Genomic DNA, 23019 nt, shown 5'->3' with positions numbered 1-23019 from the left:
CTATGTCACCATTGTTGCCATTCTTTTTAGAGTAAAAGAAGAGGTCTCAGTTGCAGACCCATGGGCTGTCTTTCCCATGGTCTTAACAGACCAGTGCACGTAACTACACATTGACTTTGTTGGGGACACAAATAAGCGTAACTCACAGAAGAGCTTCTGCCAACCTAATTGATATCTTCAGGCAAACAATCTGGTCTACAGAAATATAAGAGGAAAATAACCAAGCAGCTCTACATTTTTGAGATAAACCATCCTTCTAAATATATGTTTTGATGGTGTTACACTCTTCTCAAGAGTAATTTACTCTTCCATAGGTTTCCTTGTTTCAAGAATTGTTCAGTCTTAAGCCTAACGGAGCTTGTTCCCCAGTTTCCAATAATCAGAGAAGAGTTAAGACCTGAGGTGCATTGACACTAGGTTTAGAGCCACATCCTGTCATATTCTTAGAGAGAATTTGCTCTCTGTAAATTTATATTCCAGGAAACACTTGGGTCAGGGAAGGGGAAACAGCTTTCTTTGTGGAACTCACACCCCTGTGTTAGGATAGCTGCTGTTTTCCTGACATTTTTAGATTTGGACGGGAAAGTAGAAGATTGGGCATAGACAGTAGAAGCCTTGTGACTGAAGAAATCTGTCAGAGGAAAAGTTCTCCAAGGGTACTGGGCCAGCTATGAAGCTATGAAAGTGTATCACATTCTGTCACCAGAAGAGTGGAATTTACTGTATAAAGGTGTCAGCCAGAGGGTCTGGTATATTGCAGGGGTTGGAAAGCAGAATTATCCAGAAGCAGTGGATGGTATTACCAGGGCCTGACCACTGGTATCACAGGAAAGGGCTCTTGGACATTGGGGGTGTCTGTTTGCCAAACTGCATCCAGGTTGAGCTTCCAGAGATTGCTGAGTTGGGGGAATTAGTGCTGGAGTCCAAGTTCTATGAGCTGGTAACTGCTTTTCAGGCTTTTGTACTTGCCCATATTGGTGTCTTCCTTTTCTTTTAAAAATGTCTCTCAACTGTGTGAAAATGTGGATTTTAGTCTGAACAGAACCTCAAGTGTTTTGCCCTAAGGAGTTAGATAATTTTCTTCTTTCTTTATTGAAGTATAGTTGATTTACAATGCTGTGTTGGTTTCTGGTGTACAGCAGCATACTGATTCAGTTATACATATATATTCTTTTCCATATTCTTTTTTCATTATAGGTTGTAACAATCTATTGAATGTAGCTCCCTGTGTTATACAGTAGGACCATCTTGTTTATCTGTTCTGTATATAATAGTGTGTATTTGCTAATCCCAACCTCCTAATTTATCCTTCCCGTCCTCTCCCCTTTGGTAACTAAGTTTGTTTTCTATGTCTGTGAGTCTGTTTCTGTTTTTTAAATAAGTTCAATTTTGTATTTTTTTTTCAGATTGCACACATAAGTGATATATCATATGATATTTGGCTTTCTCTGTCTGACTTACTTCTCTTACTATGATAATCTCTAGGTCCATCCCTGTGGCTGCAAGTGGCATTATTTCATTCTTTTTTATTTGGCTGAGTAGTATTCCATTTTATATGTGTATATATATACACACATACACACACATACACACACACACATACACACACACACGTGTACATACATACATACAACTTCTTTATCCAGGGTTAAAAAATACTAGAAAATACAATAAAGAGATGATAACTTCCTAATTGTGAAGCATTAAAAACCTCTGGATAATTGCAAAGAAGAACACTAGGTTTAAAAAAAGAGAGATTGGAGAAAACATATGCATTAAGTATGTCAGAAGGCCCCATTGCATAGCAATTGGTAACCTAGTTTTTGGAGTCAGAAGTTGAGGTTTCACAGCTCTACCACTAACCAGCTGTGTGATCTCAGGTAAGATCCTTAACCTCTACAAGCCAAGTTTAATGTTCTGAAAAATAATAATAATCTTTCCTAATTAATATGAGGCTTAAATTAGATAGTGTATGTTACAAAGTACACATATAGGGCAAGCACTGAATTATAGCTATGATTATTACAAATAATTTGGGTTCATTCAAATTTGTAAAAGGCTCACAATTTCAAAAACAAAAAAAAAAGTGAAGTGCATGAATGCTGTTTCAATTTAGAATCTGCACCTTCCCCCCGACGTACATAAAAAATATCCATTATCAGATGCTCCATTCTCCATGAAGTCATTCTTAATTTCCCACCTGACCCAACTAGAAGTGCCTTCCTCCTTTGATCTCTCCCTCTTTAAGCAGAGATTATTTCCTTACTTCAGTATTTCTCATAATGAAGCCATACACTAAAGACATTTGTGTTTTTGTCTTATCTCCTCAGCTAAACTATGTTTTGTGAGGGTAGCTACTATTTATAATCATACTTTTAATTCCAAGAAGATCCGAATACACAATAGACATTGAAGAAAATTGTACTGAATTGAATTGAAATGTAGATATAGTTAAATTAATTTTCACTTTTTATTTTCTGTAGAATTTGCATTTTGTATCATAGTGAAATTCTTGACTAGAACACGTGCTGTGTGTATTGTATGTCTGTGTTGAAATCCTAGGGTGAAAAGCTATGTGAATTCTGGAGTGGCTGTCTTGTCTCTAGGCAGTGCATTCATCCTGGAAACAGCTCAATATGAATACCAATTTTAAAGTCCAATCGTATGTTAGACTATATGACTGATGACCTTTTGGGTGTGAAGTCTTAAAATGATTGTAAGTATATTAATTTACTCAGGTTAAGAGTTAATCAGTGAAGCTATAGTATTATTGTTATACATAGCAGAATTTAGGTGAATACAGATGTGTATTATATTACTTTTTTCCCATAGAGGAATTTTACTATACTGAGCCTTGTCACTGATGTGAAATCAGTTTTACATAGTGTCTAAAGGTGCAGAGCAACCACGTTAGGGCACACAGGACAAATCTTTGCCACTTATCACTATAAGATTATTCTGTATATAACATACTATAATAATTGACACCTGTGTTACTTTTGTTTGGAACTGTTGAGTGATATTGTTTTCTTTCCTCTTTTTCTATTTTATTTAAACTTAAGATTAATAGATACAAAAATGATTAAATTTTTATTAAACTTATTAGGTGCTAATATTTTTAATGAAAAGAGTTAGAAAGAGGTACATTTGGTTTCAATCTCAGTTATTACTTGGAATGTCCTGTCACACAAACCATGACGTATTAACTGAAGATGTGAAGATAGCATTGAATCTGATGACTTGAATATTCTGAACATCAGACCTGAAATGTCTTCTTTTCATTATATGTGAAATAAAACTTGGAATTCATTCACAGTCACGTCCTGACATGCCCTTCTCCAACTCTGGGACATAATATTGATTTAAATTTTGTCTTAATATTTCTCTCCTTATTTTATTTAATTTTACACATTATATGTTAAAAATGTTGGAGGAAATATTCAAAATGGATAAGCTGACTGGTGAGTTGGTTGTGGAGTCTTTGGGGATGTGTGAGTCAGGGAAAGGGTAGAAGCTGACATTTGACCAAAGTTGGATGTGCAGCAGCAATAATTAACTGTTTATTGAGATGACCTTCTAGAATATTTGCTCCACACTTCGTTCACATTCTGATTTGTCAAGGGCTGTCAAATTAAAGTTAATTCTTCTGTAAGATTACAGTAGAGGCATTTTAAAAGGCTTTCCTTAAGATCACAATTTACATTCGTCGATAATTGTGAGTGTTAAGTGTAACCAGCTTTATTTTAAGTAGTATAAAAAATTTAAGTGACACTATAAAGGAATTAATATTTTCTGTTTTCAAAACATGTCCTGCTATCTTAATTACTATTTGAAATATCACAAATCAAATAAAGCACCACAATAGTAAAAGTAGTGAAAAATAGCTTAGACTTTCTTTTTTTAATTGAAGTATAGTTGGTTTATAATGTTGTGTTAGTTTCAGATGTACAACAAAGTGATTCAGTTATACATAAACATATATTATGTAGTCTTTTTCAGATTCTTTTCCATTATTGAGTACAAAATACTGATACAGTTCTCTGTGCTATATGCTATACAGCGGATCCCTGTTTATTTTAGTAGTGTGTATATGTTAATCCCAGACTCCTAATTTACCTCCTCCTGCCCTGTCTTTGGTGACCATAGTTTGTTCTCTATGTCTGTGAGTCTATTTCTGGTTTGTAAATAAGTTCATTTGTATCTTTTTTAAAAAGATTCCACATATAAGTGATATCATATAGTATTTGTCCTTCTCTGTCTGATTTACTTCACTTAGTATGATAATCTCTAGGTCTACCCATGTTGCTGCAGTGGCATTATTTCGTTCTTTTTTAGGATTGAGTAGTATTCCATTGTGTATATATACCACATCTTCTTTATCCAGTCATCTGTCAACGGACATTTAGGTTGCTTCCATGTCTTGGCTATTGTAAATTGTGCTGCTATGAACATTGGGGTGCATGTGTCTTTTTCAATTAGAGTTTTCTCTGCATATATGCCCAAGAATGGGATTGCTGGATCATACAGTAATTCTATTTCTAGTGTTTTTGAGGAACCTCCACACTGTTACCCATAGCGGCTGCGCCAATTTTCATTCTTACCAACAGTGTAGGTAATTTTACACATGTGTAGGAGGGTTCCTTTTTCTCCACACCCTCTCCAGCATTTATTATTTGTAGACTTTTTAATGATGGGCATTCTGACTGGTGTGAGGTGATATCTCATTGTGGTTTTGATTTGCAAATAGTTTAGCTTTTCAATAGCTTTCCATTTTGGCATCTAGTCTACAACTGAACAAATTGGAATTGACTTGAATGATAATGGCAGGGGAGGTTTGTCCTAGCTTTCCGCTGATTTGGTCATTCATTCTTTCAATCAGTTATTCAGGAATCTTTGTTTGAAGCTGAAATGAAATACAAAAAGTATATATAAAATTCTTTTCCCCAATTTCCCACTCCCAGGTGGGTCATGAAGTAGACAATTATGATAAAAAATAATAACAGAGCCGTGGATCTGGTGCTAGGGAAATCAGAAGCCTCTAACTGTGCAGGATGGGGAGAGAAAGGTATTTTCACAAAACACACATTTTAGTGTAATCTTTAAAAGTGGTAAGAATTTTTCCAGAATTCATGGGCAGACACTTCACTTACAAGGAACGATACGTGCACAGGTGCACGTGGATAGATTTAGAAACCTGAAAACTGTCTTTACCCTTGAATTGCTTAGAAGCCACTCATCCATTTTAGTGGCCACTGAGAATAAATGACAACAGAGGAAACCAGATCCCAGGTCGTGTAATTATTTAACGTTTATTGAACATTTTCATACTGGATGCTGAACTGAATCTTGTTAGACCCTTCCTCTGCCCAATGACCACCGTCTGATTAAGAAGACAACCAAGACAGGGATGGAAACAGCATCAAATCAATCAGCAGCTGTCTTTAAAGGGCGGAAGGGCTGTCCTTATAGAGATTCATAGATTAACTGCAGCGCTTTGCTCTGGGAAGAAAACTGGCAGCAGCTGCAAACTTCACAGTGTGGGTTTATTTTGCTTCAGGCAGCTGAACCTAGAGGTAGGTGGGCTGCCCATTCTGGTCCCTCTGATATTTAATAGTGTCCAAGGGTAGCCCTGATCAGGAGACCTGGGTGTAATCCAGCTATGGTCTACGCTGTCATCAAGATGCATGAATTTATTTAAAAGCTGGGAAATATTCTAATTCTAGATAATAAAGGTGGCATGATATACAATTTAGGGAAATTGAGCCAGGGATTTGGATAGAAAGGTATCTATTCATGCAATTCTAAAACCTTAATGATTGAAATCTCTTGGTCCTCAGAAAGGTTATTGGAAATAATCTCTATGAATTTTATTATAGGGCTGTAGTTAAAGCTGTCATAACTGTGTGCTTGTATAACACAGGACAAAGAACCATGAAATGCTACTTTTTAAAAAATAAAACAAAGAGCATTCTATTTTAGTAGTTGAAATAAGTGATTTTGGTCTAATCTCAACTACATATGCCAAAGGCAATTTTTTTTTCAAAATTACAGGTATATTACTATTATATTATCTAGAATAATATATATCATTTGGAATACAGAGAGTTCCAAAGTAAAAAGCAATTTTTTTTTTGCTTTGATGATTTACATCACAGTGAATTAATGGCTCAATTAATATAAGGCTATTAAAATGTATACTTAATTTGGGGCTTAAATAATATTGATGTCAGAGCCTGGGTAATAAGTAGTCCCGTGATAGGGATTTTCGATGGCTGAACTAACTTGTATGCGTTTCACTTCCTACTCATCTTCATTTCAATGCTGGGGCTGTTTTTTTTTTTTTTTTTTTTTTTCTCATAGGCAGTGTATTTATTCCTTACATTTACATTTTTGCTGAACACTGAGCTAGAATTCTAAAGTTAACTAATACTCCCGTGCACTTGGGCAGGCTGCTTAAGCACCCTGAACCAACCTTGACTCATTTTTAAACCAGTAACAAGGAGGATATTGCTTCAGCTTCTCTTGCAGGGGAGCTGGGAAAATCAGACGATTCAGTGCTTTCCAGACTGTCAAGTTACACACAGTTAAATGACGTATTATATTGATTGTACATTTAAAAGTCTGTATGTATTTACACATATCATAAAGGCGAGTTTGTCTTATTTAGTAGAAGTGTGATACTTTCTTTACAGAAAGAGGAAACATACCAAGAAATTTAGATACTCCCCCAGCAGTTTGCAGGTGTAACTTTATGCCTGCAAGTGAGGATATGGGTGTTAACTGCACCTAATTCCCAAAGCTTCAGCTCCAGAAACCTGCAGATCGGGATTCGTGGAGCAATAGTTACACACCCTTTCCTGTCACCCTTCCTGTGCTACAAGAAAGAGTTAGGTGGCATATTTAGTCCATGAGAATAATTCCCCAAATATTAACCACTGAGACTGTGTACAGCTGGCTCTGGGATCTGCTTCTGAGAATTAATCTCTCTCTTTGCCTCTCCTCTGCTATTCTTTTCTACTGTTGGTGGGCCTTCTGTCCAAGTCCTTTTGCGTTCAAGGTCTGGGGATGTGTACACTAGATATGTATTTCAAGACGGGTAGACAATATTTCAAAATATGAGCTATTCTTTAATAGGTAATTTGTGTTTGTCTGTGTTTGAAAGAACTACCATGCAATAACAGAGCTGAAGGTGCAATGTGAAACACAGTGTCTTTGAGAAATCTCTCTTTGAGTAACAAAAATGTATCCTCGTTTCAGAACATGATGAGTGTATCACAAATCAGCACAACTGTGATGAAAATGCTTTATGCTTCAATACTGTTGGAGGACACAACTGTGTTTGCAAGCCAGGCTACACTGGGAATGGAACTACGTGCAAAGGTAGGAGATTTCAGCGCCCGCACCTCTTCCATTAGGGAAAACGCAGTCCGTCCCTCCCTCTCTCTACCCCTTATCGTCGCTGTTACTTACATTCTGGGCACCGTCACAGCCACTGAGAACTTTGTGTATGGTTCACAGTCTTCCTCTTGGGTTTCATCCGTGTTTAAGCAGCCAAACTGTTCAACAACTTTGATTTAATGTTCCGTGACCTCAACCACAATGGTTTTCACCTCTATTCCTCTCTAACCGACCTTAGCCATAATCACATCCTGGACGCTTTTGTAGAGAACTGCTCCACCTTTGAAATCTAAACTTTAACTGTTTATTGTCTAACCCCAAATCCCTCTGTTTCCACTCTGCCCAGTCTGTTCTTCCCATAGTTCTCAATCTTTAATCTCTCTGACCTTTTTGTCCAGTTTACCAGTCTCCCCCCATGTTCCGATGTTTCTTTTTGAGCCCAAGCATTGCAGCTGTATTTTTTTTAGCAGCACTAACAACAATCAAGTAGTAGTTTGTTCTGCTGCTGCAATCCACTGTGGAATATCTATTTGGGTCAGTCTGAGAGTTTATCTTCCCCACTCTCTCTTGAGCTGTTAAGTACTAATTAACTGGGAATATTGTTTTGCTACAAGTTACTGTTTCCCATTTTACCTGGTTTGTCAGTATCAGTCAATAATTCTGAGATTTTCATTTCCATCAGTGGATATTCCAATGGTAGTTCACCACCGTTCATTAATTCCCTCTTCCCCCCATGCCCTCCTTTTCCTTTGTCAGATGAGCTTACCTCCTGCTTCACAAGGAAAAGAGAGGGACTATTTTAGAAACCCCACCAACTTCCATAGGATACAGTCCATATTCCATATTATGTCACATAGGTTTATTTATGACTGTCCAACTTAGGCATTTTAAGCTTCAAAATTGCCCTTTCCTCAAAAACGCTGTGTTCATTATCCTGGAGTTTACTACTATTAATTTTCTTTGACACCATGCATATGGTAAGTAGGAAATAACAAGAAATGATTATTAATGCAGTGGCCCATGAGCACAGGTCTAAGACCTGATCTACAATAATAAATTGGATGCAAATATAGGTGGGCCAGAGATTACTATGGTTTGTCAAAGTCTATGGAAATCTGTAATTTAGCACGTCATAAAGTAATCTGCTCATTTGAGGGTCTAAATCCTACAAAGATTTCTTCAGAAATTAGAGCAGTCTTGAGAAAAGCTAGACTTTTAAAGTCCATAGTATAGTATAAGTGAACCCTTAGGACTTCCCCAAAGCATCCAGATTTCAGAGAGCTAAGATTTCTTCTGGGAGCCCAACAACTTCTCACTCTTACTTGTATTTGACTCTCACTCCTAATCAAGGTGAAGAATAAGATTTATAGCATAAAGAACTCTTGAAGTCATGAACAGATGCAGACAGCTAATTCTTATCTTTGAAGGAAGGAGAACTTTCAAGGATCTATAAATTTCTTCTGGAAGTTGCCTGCATAAAGACTCCTTTCCCGTGTGCATCTCTGCTGGGAATGTTCAAAGCTGAGAGATGAGTAATTTAGATGTAGGATCTGGATCATTGAGTCCTGTCCTCTGTCAGCAGGCAACAACCTTACAGATTACTCCGAGGAAGACACACACATGGTCTGGTGGACGTACCCTTTCTTTTTATGAGGTTTAAATTCTCAATCTCTTTGCAAATCCTTGGTGGCTAAGCTATTCTTTTCACCTAGGATGAAGACAGATTAGGACCTAGAACCAAAAAAACCAATGGCTGCTTTGGGCCCCTTCCTTTAACACACTAGCAGGATCTCAGATTTGTACAGTTGGCCACTCTGATTAAGTACATCCTGACTAATTAGAGGAAGCACATGGCAGAAAACTAGAGGAAAGCTTTTGCCCCAATACCTGAAACAAGCTGGTCTAGTCCATCCATGACGAATCCTGCCAGGCTGAGGAACAGTCCTGAGCCTTTCAGAGCCAAGGAATGAGCTAAAGTGGAAATCGAAGCTTCTAAAGGCACTTCCTCAATCTCACCCATCTTGACTTTCTCACCTGTTTTGAAGGCAGCTCCTGCAATGGCTCAGAGCGTGGCTCCTTTTTCTACTTGTAGAAACACTTTCTCACTCACAAACCCACTCTAACACAACAGGCAATGCAATGCCTTTGCCCATGACCCTGGATCCTGACCTGTCCTTGGCAGAGGAATGCAAGGTTCTTCCTGAAGAGTCTTTAGCAAATTCTCATTATTGGCTCTTTTATCGTGGGACTGATTTAGAACTTTTTGTAGGATGGGCATTTCTCTAGTGTTTTGATACTTTGGACAGCGTGTAGCATGATCAGAGCCTCAGAGGGTTCAATCCTTTCTTAAAAACTTTCTTATCTCATTCTCTAGATCGTGGTTTACTCCTTAAGAAAACTTTCTAGGCTAGCTGTCATTTTTTTGTTTCATTTCAAGCCAGTTCGTTACAATGAGATGCAATACTAATTCAAATGCTCTTCCTGGTGTGTAAGGTTACTGTTTTTTGTTAAGAGAAAGTTCAGTATTTTCTTTTACAGGTGAAAATATTTAACATTGGAAAGAATAATGTTCTACACATTGTGTTGAAGCTTCTTACCTATCTGGAAAGTATTCTATGAAAATGAAACTATAATAGCACTTAGCGTTTGATGTCTACATCCCAAGGCCATAAAGAAAAGCTGGTTTGGAGTATCTTGAGCGACTCACTTCTAAAGTGCTAAAATAATGTGTCTGAATTATTTTAGCGTTTTGCAAAGATGGCTGTAGAAACGGAGGAGCTTGCATTGCTGCTAACGTGTGCGCCTGCCCGCAAGGCTTCACTGGACCCAGCTGCGAAACCGGTAAGGATGTCATTCCATCTTCTAGAGAGTGAATTTTTATGCCAACGTATAAAGTAATCCACGAGGAAAGTAATGTTTCAGGTTTCAAATGGGCTCTCAAGGGATGGAGCTATTAACACAGAAGTGTTAGGAGAAGGGAGGTGGGCCGTTTCAGTGACGCCTAATCACTGGGCGTTCCCCCCAGGGTCACTCTAAGGAGGTTCTACAGCTCTTATAACTAGAAGCATATTGAACTTTTTCAGAAAAATATGTGGGATTGCCTGAGATTTTACAACTTTCTCATTCATTTTACTCATTGGGAGCCCATTTTCCCTGGAATCTGTATAACCACAGTAAAGCACAGAGGTCAAGCTTATGGCCAGCTCAATTCCTAGGACACACTCCTTCCTGCATCTGCATCTGCATCTGAGATTTTTACCTTGTCCATTTACTATTCATTGTTATTTGTTTACAAAATACTCAAGGTTTTCTGTTCCTTAATTATCCCTCGTCCAAGTCCATTCAGAACTTACTCTTTCTGCTAGACACTAAAACTAGGAAGTTTTAAAAATATTTAAAAAAAATATATATAGGTCTTTATATAGCTTATGACCCAAAGTAAGATGTTTTGTCAGTTGAAAAGACACGTTGAGAATGTAAAAAGTGCATTGAATATTAGCTCTTAATTAAAATCATGTCAGTAATAGTTTTGGTTGCTTTGAGTTAGGTGGGTTCTAATAGCAGACAACCTCCCCAAATCTGATTATTGTCCCTAAGAGAAAGCTGCTGCCACCAGTGATGGGTGGTCGCCAGGTCGCATTGCTTACCGTAAATCTCAGTATGGTAAATGCATGAATGTCATCTCCATCCTACCTGCAGGGTCATCTGGTTTAATAAAAGCACTGACTGATCAGAATGGGAGACAGAAAATGCTCTGGTCCCTTTGGGAGGTGACAGTTTTTCTGCATAGGTGCTGCCACCGTGCACAGAAGGATGCTCACAGAAGGGCCTGCATCACTGCATCATTTCTTTCTACAAGTAACTCTAAGTGGTGCTTTTCAAACTTCAGTGACTAATTGGTTACAAAGGCTCTAATAGAAAATGCCCCGTGGCTATCTTTGATAGGTGAGACTCTTTCTTACGGAGATCATTTCCTTAATCAGGAGTTCTAAGACTCGTGCATGTGAATCACCCATAGCGCTTGTTAACTTGTTTAAAAAATACGGATTGCTGGTAATTAACCATCATAAGATTTACTAGATCAAAATCAGGTATTTCCAATGCAGTGGTCCTGCAATGTTTCTATCTTGTGATCTCCGCTGATAAACCCACACACATCCAAGTACACGGTGACCCTCCTGTGTATGAACATCTATGGTGACCATGTTTCCTGATTGTATTTTGTGCTGCTTTTGGTGCAAAGTCTGGATGCTGAAATTGTGACTTTTTCAGGGCATTTCAGTGGTGTGGAATTTTGAAATAAAGGCCGTCCCAGAAAATCTGGGATGAATAATGGCTATGCCCAATCCTGCATATCATTCTTCCACCAGAGAAAAATCATACAATGAGATTGTGGAAGTCCGGGATGACATAAGATTAATCTGAGCAATGTAAAATTTAAAACTGGAGCTAAAAATAACCCAACAGAATATTTAGCTTTCTCTGTTTAATTATCCTTGAACTTTCAGTCTGTGAGAAGACAGTCCCACACTTGCTCTAAGTAGCTGTCTATAAAAGCCAAGGGCTTTGAGAAGGACAGGTGTGGATTTAAAATCTAGTTCAACCGTTCCCTTGTTATGTCACCCTGAGCAAGGTGCATAACTTCTGTGTCTTTTACTCTGTGCATCACCTTACTCTCCACAGGTCTCCTTCTAGATAGGTATTGTCTCCATGTACAAACAAAAATAGCGGTTTCATAGTGATTAAATTTTTTCTAAAGTCATAGGGTTAGCAGCCGAATACTAAGGTCTTTCTTCTCCCAAACTGAGACTTTTTAATCTAAATCAGTGCTCTTCAAAGATTCTTCTTAAGTCACTCTAATGACAGAGGAGAGAGGAGAATACCTTCATCCAGGGAGGTCCTGAAATGGTCTCCTACAAGGATGAATAAAATTTCTTCAAAACATCAAGTTTTAGCCTACGAATTCATTTATTTCAATTCCATATATAAATACTTAACTTACTTACCAATAAGTAGAGTTGTTGCTCCAAGACAATGGGCTGTAATTTATTTTTGCCTTCTAGCATCTCTTGATCCAAGACTGTGTTTCACTGTTTGAGCAGCAAGGCATTCCTGCCTCCTAGCTGAGAGAATGTAATAGCAATAGTGGCCTCAGAGCATCTCTCCCAATTACTGCTCCAGGTTAGACCCCAACTCCTCACCTCCCAACACCACCACTTTTGTTGACATAGATATAAATGGAAGACATGCCCTTTTAAAAACTGCCTTCAGATGAAAAGAGACTCGTGTGAAATAATATATTCACTCATTTAGTCAATAGACGTTTAGTTACGATCTGTAATATGCTGAGCACAGATCTAGAAAAAGGATATAGCAGTGAGCAAAACTGGGGCCCTGCCTGTGTGGAAATTATGGTGTAGGAGGTTTGAGGGACTTTAAACAGGAAAATAAACACATAAGATATTGTCAGGTAACAATAGTGCTATAAAGAAAATTAAAGCAGATAGTATAAAATTATTTAACCTGTGGACTGTGTTACATATGATGGATATTATTATTATCACTGATATTTACTTTATTGATAAAGGTAATTAGCATGAGCTTCTATATCACGTCCCAAGATTTCAGTGGTTAATGTAAAAGGCATATTGCTCACTCCCATCTCAGTTTGATACGTCAAATTGGGATTGGGGTGTCTCAAGCTAGGGATCCTGGCTGTTGGCATTTTGTGAAGAAGCCACGCTCAGTCCCTGACCTCTGGATCCGCCAGAGGAGAGGCTCACAGAGAAGGCATGGAAAACGCACACCCAGTGTTACTGCCTCGGGGCAGAAGTGACATGTCCCTTCCCCTCACATACCACTGGTAAGAACGAACCACGTGCATTCGAGGGGCTTAGAAAACATGGCTGAGCTGACTGTTCAGGAAGGTGAAACTGGTGTGGTCAGCATCCAGCCAGTCTTTTGCCATATCCGCCGTCTGTCATTGCTGCTACTTCTTACTCAAAGCAATCAAATTGTTTTCCGCGTTCCTCTGATCTAGTCAGGGCAAGGAGCTCTGAGTTACTTCCCTTTTCCACCCCTGTCTTCTTTCCACCCCTGGCAGGGAGTCTTCCCTTGGAATTCCTGGACCCCTGTGGGTCTATGGATGGACTTCGGGGGTCTGTGGATTCTCTGAATATCTGTGCATGTATATGTTTTTCTTCAGTGAGAACTGGGCTCTTAAAGTTCTCATATGAGTTCTGTGATTTCCAAATAGATAAGAACTACTAGAGAGAGAATCTCCCATCATTGATCAAGAGAACTAACTGCTATTTCATTCTCTGGACGATGATCCAGACTCAAACACCTGATGCTCCTTTGGGAGCTTGAAGCCAGAGACCCCCAGACTGAACTCGTCACCTCCCCCGTGACCGTGTGCGTGCTACGCGTGCGCTCTGCCGCCGAGCTGTCCCCGCCCCCGCCCCCAGTCAGCTCCTCGTGGTTCTCTTCACTAGGCTGCCTTTCTTTCCATTCTGGTTACAACTATAGTTGTTCAGGGCTCAGGCCTCTCTCTCTCCAGCTTAGTCTCCACAGACGATCAGAGCACGAATCTGATCACATCAGCTCATGTGGAAAAAACCTCAGTGCCTCCCATTGCCCTCAGGATAAAGGTCATGTTTCTTAACATGACATTCAAGAGTTGACTCCTGCTAATCTACCCAGTTTTCACCTTCTTGTCCCTCTGTCTCCTTGCCTCATTTCCACGCCAGGCGTTGCATTTCATGGGGGTAAAGGGTAGAACTTGGCACTTTTGAATCTTTGAGACATAATATAAGGCCTGCCCCTTAACAGGTGCTCCACAAATATTTGTTGAATGAATAAACAAAGGTGTATGTACGGGAGGAGGAAAAAGATGATGTGGTTGCTTCCATGTTTGCTGGGCAACTTTGAGTATTAGTTGAAAGAGGTTTTCAGGGTCCTCTGGTCCTGTAGTCTCACGTGGCAGATGAGGTAATTAAGGCACCGAGAGGTGAAGTCACTTATATATGGTGTTTAATTGTAGATACAGATCTGCAATTTAGAACTCAAGTCTTCCGATCCTTAATAGGCTTAGGAATTCATCCTACTGTCATCACTTGCAAGGTCTGTGCTTTTTACTGTGCCCACCCCTTCAACCACCAGATAGTCCTGGTGTCTTTAACAGTGAAGACTGTGTCAATGCTTCTCTCCCAAGGCAGGGAGAGCACCAGGATTGCCAAGATTTCCTGAGTACAGGAATGGCCTAAATTTGGCCTTGCTGGACTTGCCTGCTGCCTGAGAGCTTAGAAAGGAGTTGAATTCCTGGCCCCAGTGGCCATCTGTTGAGCCCTCACAATGGAATCTCTGAGGATGAACTAATAGGATTTATGCTTTTTTTTTTTGAAAGACAGTCTTAATGTGCATGAACTTTACCAACCCCGGTTACTTTAGTTGAGGTCTCCTCCGAACCTCCTCCCCCTAATTTACTTAGTCTCTTTCTGCATCATGTGTGTCTTAGTGAAATGGCTGAATCCACTTACCAACTTCACAGAAGGGCTATGTGCATGTTTTGTACCGAGTAAAATTCATTTTTCATGGCCTTCTTTTCTAGCCACTGTGTCAGGCCACCCACCTGTGCAGCATAACTTCATTTTAAAAATTAAACATCCTAGTATTCTATCACATGTTTAACTCGGATTTAGCAAGGTGATTATTCCTTGGATAACTCAGTAAGTACATGCTACAGTTTAACGGTTCTGTCACTGCCTTGCTGTATTTACCACACAATCGCTAACCCTCAGCAAACATGTGTCTGAGGGCCTAATTAATATGCAAAGCTGTCTTCTTATACTAAAAGTAAATCTTTCAGGCATGATTTACAGCATAACTGAAAGATTTCACAGTCCTCTGTAAGTAACTGCTGACTTAAATCAAATTAAAATGCTTATAACTGGGAAAAAGTTGATATCAAACAGTTAAGCTAAAAAAATATGCTACACTATCAAAGAAAAGAAAATCAGACATTTTGGTGGTAAATGGCTTTGTGTGTGTGTGTGTGTGTGTGTGTATAAAATAATGGGTTTCTTGACCACAGATCAAAATGCGAGATGAGATTTTCCAAGAGTAATTAAATGAATATAAATTTAAGTTGCATTCCTAAGTGTTTTGTAGTTTTTTAGTATCTGTAGTTTCACAAAGATGAAATGAAGCTTGAGGTGTATATGAATGTTGCTTTACCTCCAAGGTAACTTCAAATTACTTGAGATTGGTTGATTTGTAAAGGTTTGTATTATTACTGCTATACTATAGGTGGTAAAAATCTTTCAGTTTGTTTATAGTAACAAAGTTACTTTGCTAGCAGTTTGGGTATGCATAGTGAGCATTTATTATTAATGTCAAATTGTACTAAATTTCCTGATTTGGTTAAACTAGCACATTTTTCATCATTAAAAGAATATATTGATTAATTTCATGATCATGTAGTTTTTTTCTAAAAAGCATATTTTTCAGAAGTTTACATCATTTTATATCCTTTTACACAGAAAGACTGAAAAAATTCAGAAGCAAAGGAAAAATTTCAAAACATTTCTGACCATAGCATACTTTGCTTTACCAAAATGACTCATTGTGAAACTCTGTTACCAAAATGTATGTCTTTCTGTGGGACATGAGGAGAATTTGAGTAAAAATGCTGAGCTCACATAGTTAAAAAAGAAAGAAAAACTTTAGCTTTTACCAACAACGGTGATCTTTTTTTCAGTGTTAGTCTGAATTCATTTTGCTCTAGCTAAACAAATACAAACTTGAACACACAAAAGCCATTAGATAAACTTTGTTGTAATGAAAACATGGAATGAAGGAAGCTCAGCTTCTGATCCTTCTGAGTGTCTACTAAAGTCACTCTTCCAGACCTGAATTTCTCAAGGGAAAAGACACAGAGCAGATCATTGTCTAGCTTTTGTAATGTGGGAACAGACTCAAGGAAGGAGCTGTTAATTTGCCCCAGGTGGGGCCTCCAGTCATTTTTACTGAGACCCATTTGATCTTCAAACTTGGTCTTTAATGATAAAAGTGAATGACTTACATTTGATGAATGAATGTGTATTGATGAACTTTGGATGAATTAGGAGTTTAGATCCCAATGTTACTTTTTCCTGTTACCAAATTAAAAACAAACAAAAACTCTCGCCAAAGGCTTTTTGACCACACCTGCATATGAGTGAACTTGAGTACTTAAGACATATTTTCTCTTTATGTTGGTGATCTTCTTTTAAATAACTCTTAACCTCTTTTAAATAACCCTTTCCTTGCTTAATGTTGTTGCCAATCCCTTGTTCTCCTTGAAACATTTCACATAGTGGGCAGAATGCAAAAATTGGAGTCAGAGCGACATCAGTATGAGTCCTAGCTGTACTGTTGGCCTTTTCTATGTTACTTCATTTTTCTATGCCTTAATTTTTATGTATCTAAGATGAAGATAATAATACCTACCTCGTGGATTTGTTCTGGAGATTAAATGATGGAAGCAAGGTGCACAACACAATGTCTTGGATGCAGTTAGTATTCAATAAATGACATTTGATGCAATTATATTATGCATTTTAAGTAACACTTTGTATACAGAACTGTTTGAAGCTTTTAAATGGCCTTAAATTAGCTGGACATACCCTGAGATGTTATAAAATAAGGGTTAAGAATAAGAAATGACTAGTTTTCTTGGTTTATAAATCAGCTTTAAGTATAATTTTCCTATACTTTATTGGTTTTAAATGTTCAATTTAGGAATTTGCATTCTTTACACTTACTTAGAACTTCTTTATTTTAGTTCTAATGCAAATCTTAAAAAATTAATGTTTTATGGAAATTTAAGTTTTGTATTATTCAAAAATTAGTTGAAAGGTCTCAGTGTTAAATCTCAAAGTCATTCTTCCAAGTCCTCCAGGTTAATTGGAAAAAAAACTTTCTCTTTCCATGTATCAGTCATGTATAATAGATAACAACTCTGATGGGGAAATTTTTCAGAATCTTTTATTTTAAGGCCCACCTAATTAACACTGGAAATGACACATCATGGAGTTAACGTAAGGGAAGAAAAATAGGTTTCACGCTGTTAGAAGGCAGGTCTCCAAAAAAAAAAAAAAAAAAAAAACACCAAGTGGTTTGGGATTTTGGAAAAGATCTTCACTTTTACTTTAAAAATATTGATAATTTTTTCAATGGATCACCTTTGAATAGAACTTATATTATATACCCCTGAGTTCCTAATATCCTTATCACCTCATTTTTTACTCAAAACAAACCAAATAAAAGTCACTTTTTAGATTTTTCTTTGATACTATTCTAAAATTAATTAACTGAGTATTTCATTAATATTTTGAATAAGCAATGTATGTACATGGTATAAAATTTAAAAGGACAACGAGCATATAGTGAATATTAGATTTCCTTTATATCTCTTCCCTAATCATTGCTTTTTCCCGCTTAACAACATGTCTTGAAAAATCACACTATTGATACATTTTCATTAGACGGAGTCATTCAGATCGGAAAGCCAGTGTTACAGAAGCCTGCTACCACTCAAAGAGTAGACTTTAAATTTTTAATTCTGGGGTTGCTAATGAGAATGCACATGTTGGGTACAAGATTTCTTTTTTCCCCCTTGGGCACCCCCATCCTTTGGTTGGGAGTGTTCTACAACTTTCTCATTCATAACTTCTAATATGTTTTACATACATAAGCTGATGAACATCTATTCATTAGAAATATGATAGGGGAATGTACAAACTGGGTATCCGGGAAAGACTTTAAAAAGTGATAGATAGAGGTGAACAGCTACCTGGCACTCAGTTTTCTCTAATTCACAATATGTCTAGGACACATTTTATTTATAGTCACATTATTTTTGCTTCTTGCATTCAATTTCTTTCTTCTGTGTTTTGTTTCTTTCTTCCTGAAGGACCTACTTTAGAACGCTCTTAGAATGAGTCTGTTAGAAAATATGGCTTAAGTACCCAAGTTCCCTCATACGCAGGTGCAGTCAAAAAGCCTTTGGTGAGAGTTTTTGTTTGTTTTTAATTTGGTAACAGGAAGGAGTATTGGTCTGAAGTGGGCTTGGCGTGATTTTCCCTCTTAGGTGAGTTAGGGGTGGAATTCCAGGTTGCTTCCTTGGAGTGCTGTGAGGGAGGCATTCCACTGCTTTTCCAAACTCTGAGATTTGTGTTTAGAAGTCTGCATTCCTTTCACCTGTAGTTCACTTGAAAATACATTTTTGTTCTGATGACTTTTAAGACCCCCCTTTCCCAGTCTGTGGCTTCAGTACTGGTATCGATATTTTTATTTATCTTGTTTGGGGCTCTTTTAGATTATTGAATCTGAGGAGTCATCTTTTTCATCTGTTTTGGAAAACACTCAGACTTTGTGTCCTGGAATATTGCTTCTCTCTCACTCTCCTCTTTCCTCTGGACTCCCCATATGTTGACCCTTGTCATTCTATGCTTCTTCAACTTTCCTTAGTATTTTCCATCTCTTTATCTCTCAGTGCTGTGGCCTTTGTGATTTCTTCATATCCATCCCCTAGTCTGCATCAGTTATCTCCTCTTCTCAGCTTTGTCTAATCCTTTGTAGGCCTGTCCACTGAAATTTTTTTAGTTCCATAACTACCTTTTTCATTTCTAGGAGTTCTAGTTTTCAAATTTTGGTTCTTTTCCCTTATGTTCTTATTCATTTCTTATAGTTTTGGCTCCTTCTTTTATATCTTTAAACATACTTATATTACATTATAATCTTTATCACATTGCTGTATTGTCTGAAGTTCAAGGGCATCTCAGTCTGCCTTTTACTATGTTTGCTGACTCTTGCTCATGATGCAGTGTTGTTTCATGTGTTTTGTTTGTTTGTTTGTTTGTTTGGTTGGTTGGTTGGGTTTTTTTTTATGTCTGACCTTACTTTCATTGAAGCTTTGCCTGTGAAACCTCAGGCCTCTTCCCTCCAGAGGAATTTTGCATTTGCTTCTGCAGGTATACTAGGAGTATTATGATCAATATTTGTGTTAATTTCTTTGCCAAGTCGTATACCACCCAGGTGGTATAAACTTAAACTTCAAAACTCTATAAGAGCAAACACTTTTTTCTCCTTGCCGAAGTACAGGCAAAACAGTGCCTCCTGCTGACCTCCTGTGCTGGTGAACGTTTTATTTGAGTGCATGTGTGTGTGTGTGTTCCTATCCTGCACTTAAACTGAAGGGCAGCTCTTCAAGGATCTTGTGGTCACCACGTGGACCATAAAATCCGAATCTTCTGTTTGGCTTCTTCTTGTGCCATAGAGGAATTTCCAGTTTTAAAAACGAGCTCACTTGTGAATTTAATATTATTTTTAAACTATGTGTTTGCAGAAAGAAAATGTTAATGTTCTGCAGTTCTCAGGATGACTGGAATCGGAAAGAAAGTCACTCATTTAAACATAAGTATGATTTTACTGATGACTTAGTGACTCCTGCAAACTATGAACTGTGGTTGCTAACAAATCTGCTCGTGGTGGCAGAATAAAAACGGGGCGGAACATAGGAAGGAACAATGATAATACGAACAATTTAACCCAGTATACTAGAAGGGGGAGCTGGGATGTGGCTGCTGCTGCTTTCTCTCCACTCAGTCTCTGATGCTCCCAAAGAGAGTCTGTCCTTCTCTCCGGAGGGTTCTCATCTGTGGCTAGTTTCCATTTCTTTCTTCGTGTAAGCTTTCTGAAACAAGCCACTAGGGCTTAGGCACAGCAAACCCATAGCAGTCAGTTTTATCCAGCTGACAGGTGACCCTTCCTTCGGACTTCTGCTGCTTTTCGAGAGAATAAAATATATTATAGTTATTTTTTTTTTAGATTGAAACTAAGGCCAGAGTTAAATATCAAATATATGGGGATAGAGTCGAGTTAAAGAAGGCGACTCACATTTGCAAATGACATAGATTAGGGAGGGTAGCTAATATGGCAAAAGACAGAACCAAGATTCAAAGCTCCTCAGGTTGTAGGCATGAGGGGATCGGAATCACACTCTGGCATTTAACAAACATTTAAAAGCACCTCCTGTAGTTGTCCTACTTTCAGCTTTCAAATAAGGACACGCTGCTGCTACCAGTGTTTCATTCTTAGATTCTTAATTCTGATCGCTTACATCTTGGGCCCACATTCATTGTGCACTTTGCCCTACCCCTCCGACTTTCTTCTTTCCTCTAGTTGTCCTTTCTCTCCTCCCCCTGTTTCCTCTTTCCTCCTGCTGGAGTACAGGTTCCTTGGGAATAGAAATGAAACCTACGATTTTGGGTTTCTCATAGGGCTTGGCATCATGCTTTGCATATGGTAGGCATTCAATGAATATTAACAAAATATAAATACCTTTTTGCATTTGGTTAGAAAAAATAATTGCACAGGACAAAGGAAACCAAATTTAACAGTTCCGTGCTTTACTTGACTGCTGATCCAAGTTAAATATGAGCTAAAGTATAAAGGGCTAGCTCTGAAAGAAAATACATACTTAGTCTGTGTTAATAGAAACAGTATGCAAAATAATATAAGTAATAGTCTCCCTGAATTCTGTATTACTTATTCCATGGTGGAATATTACATTCACTTTGGCCAACAAATTTTGAGAGGTTCCTGGCAACTGGGAGTGTGATCGGGAAATAGTTACTGGGAGGTGAAACTTTTGGCAGATATAAGAGGATGGTTGAATAAGCCCTAGATGTTAACCAAGAAATGAGAAAAAGAAAAGAAAATTGAACAATAGTATGCAAACTGCCCTTAAGTACATGGAGAGCTGAACTAGCGTGTGAATTTGGGGGATTATGTGTGGCTCTAGTGTGCAAAACTAGTCAGTTTACCAGGACACGAGTCTGAGCTCCAAATAAGAAACAAACTGATCATCGTGGGATGACCCAGCCTCCACGTTCAAGCAGAGCTGAGATGCCCAAGTGGTAGAAGCTCGTAGGCCCCGGAGGATTTCCGCACCGGGTCTGGTTGGCCTTGGCCTGTTGGGGTGACCTAGGACTCTTCTCATTACAGTTTTTCATAGCAGTAGTTACTTCCATCTGCCTGGCTAAGGGCACTTTCTGCAATAATAAAGAGGCAGTGTAGCATGATGGTTAAGAGTTAAAGATGGGCTTGGAAGATGGTTCTCTGGGTATGCATCCAGCCTCTGCCACTAACCAGCTGTGTGGACTGGGGCAAGTTACTGAATTTTCATATGTCTCTGTTTCCTTGTTTTAAGTAATAATCCTTATTTTATTGTGTTGTTGAGAAGATTACCTTAGTTAATACATACCGATGTCTGCAGCATTGGCTCAGTGCATGTTAGTTATTATGATGACCTGACCCCTGATCCCTACAGAAGCCCTCTAGGGTAGTTAATATTACCAGACGAGGAAACTGCAGTTCAAAAAGGTAAAGTAATTTTCCTCTGGACTGTACAGCCAGTAAAGCGGGGAAATGAGGAATCAGGCTGATGAGTTAAAATACCCTGTGCTCTTTCTGCTCTGGTATTTGGCCTCCACTGCACCATAAAGGTGATTAAACGCCTTTGAAAACGGCAGCAAACTTTGTGGAATATAGGTGCCAAATTATCTAAATTAAATATTTATGGAGTTCCTGGGCGCACGCCGCACAGCGTGACATGTGTGAAGATGTGGAAAGGAAAATGCAGTGTTTTTCCTCTTGGGAGTTTATATCTCTGTCGAATGCACAGGGGAGCATTTTATCTAAATGACAGGGAAAGAACAGGTGGAAACAAAAATAATAGTAGTACCTTTTAAGTGATTGCTAACTACTGTTCCTGTCTGATATGGGAACCCCAGAAGAAATTGCTCTCAAGAAGAGTGAAGCTGTAACCCAGCGGTTGTAATTTCCAGGGGAAGACTTCCTGATAAACTCCTACTGCTGGGGCCTGGAAGGCAAGCAAACAGCTGATTAAATGTGTGAAAAGTAGACTGTAAAGTGTTAGATGGGTTTTTATTGCCAATTTTCTCAGTATTCAGCCTGAAGGTAATTATAAGGCTGAATAAGAGTGAACTTCGACTTCTTGTTTAATCAAAAGCCTTAACAAAACAAGTTAAAGGAATTCTCTGATATTCTTAGTCTTTTAAGATGTGGAACTCTTTCTTCTTAGATGAGCTGTGTTTTCATTTGCCTTGAGAAGCCTTTAAAATATAAATCACTCACTCAAGCATGTTTTTATTTCCCCCTTTGGATTTTAAAAGGCTCAAATCCAGTCTTAAAATGAACGTTACCTTTTTCTTTTTTATAGAAAGCTGAGTATATTGGTGCTACTTCTTATTGTTCTCTTTAAAAATGTTTAATTCAAGGAAAATAAAACCAGCTAACTGCAACTATTTGTATTTCTCTTTTCTTGAAAATCAGTCAGTCTAATAAGACTCTGTAAACATGACAACTTATTATTCATCACGCTCTTTCTAGTTTTGACCATTTATAACAGAGAAATTAATTAAAATACAGAGACCTGGAAGCAGTCCTGAATAGACAAGAATCAAAATTAAGTTTCATATTATAGGATGCCAAAACCTTTACTCAGTGACTGATGGGAAGGGGGCTTTACCCGTAAGTCACAAAACTTAATTACAA

At 38.2% G+C, this 23019-nt stretch overlaps 1 protein-coding gene across 4 annotated transcripts in view; it reads left to right on the top strand.

The window, feature by feature from the left end:
* The window catches only part of NELL2 (neural EGFL like 2), a 288111-nt gene that overhangs the window by 196398 nt on the left and 68694 nt on the right, over positions 1-23019 (top strand). For all 4 annotated transcript variants that reach the window (XM_064491793.1, XM_031462719.2, XM_064491792.1 and 1 more), the window contains exons 15-16: positions 7258-7380; positions 10144-10239. In XM_064491793.1, the coding sequence (XP_064347863.1) occupies positions 7258-7380; positions 10144-10239 (219 nt within the window). The remainder of the gene's footprint in view (positions 1-7257; positions 7381-10143; positions 10240-23019) is intronic.

Source organism: Camelus dromedarius, chromosome 11 (assembly GCF_036321535.1).
Source record: "Camelus dromedarius isolate mCamDro1 chromosome 11, mCamDro1.pat, whole genome shotgun sequence".
NCBI classification, from domain to species: Eukaryota; Metazoa; Chordata; class Mammalia; order Artiodactyla; family Camelidae; genus Camelus; species Camelus dromedarius.
The sequence above is the reverse complement of the archived record's forward strand: the minus strand, read 5'-3'. Positions and strand labels throughout refer to the sequence as shown.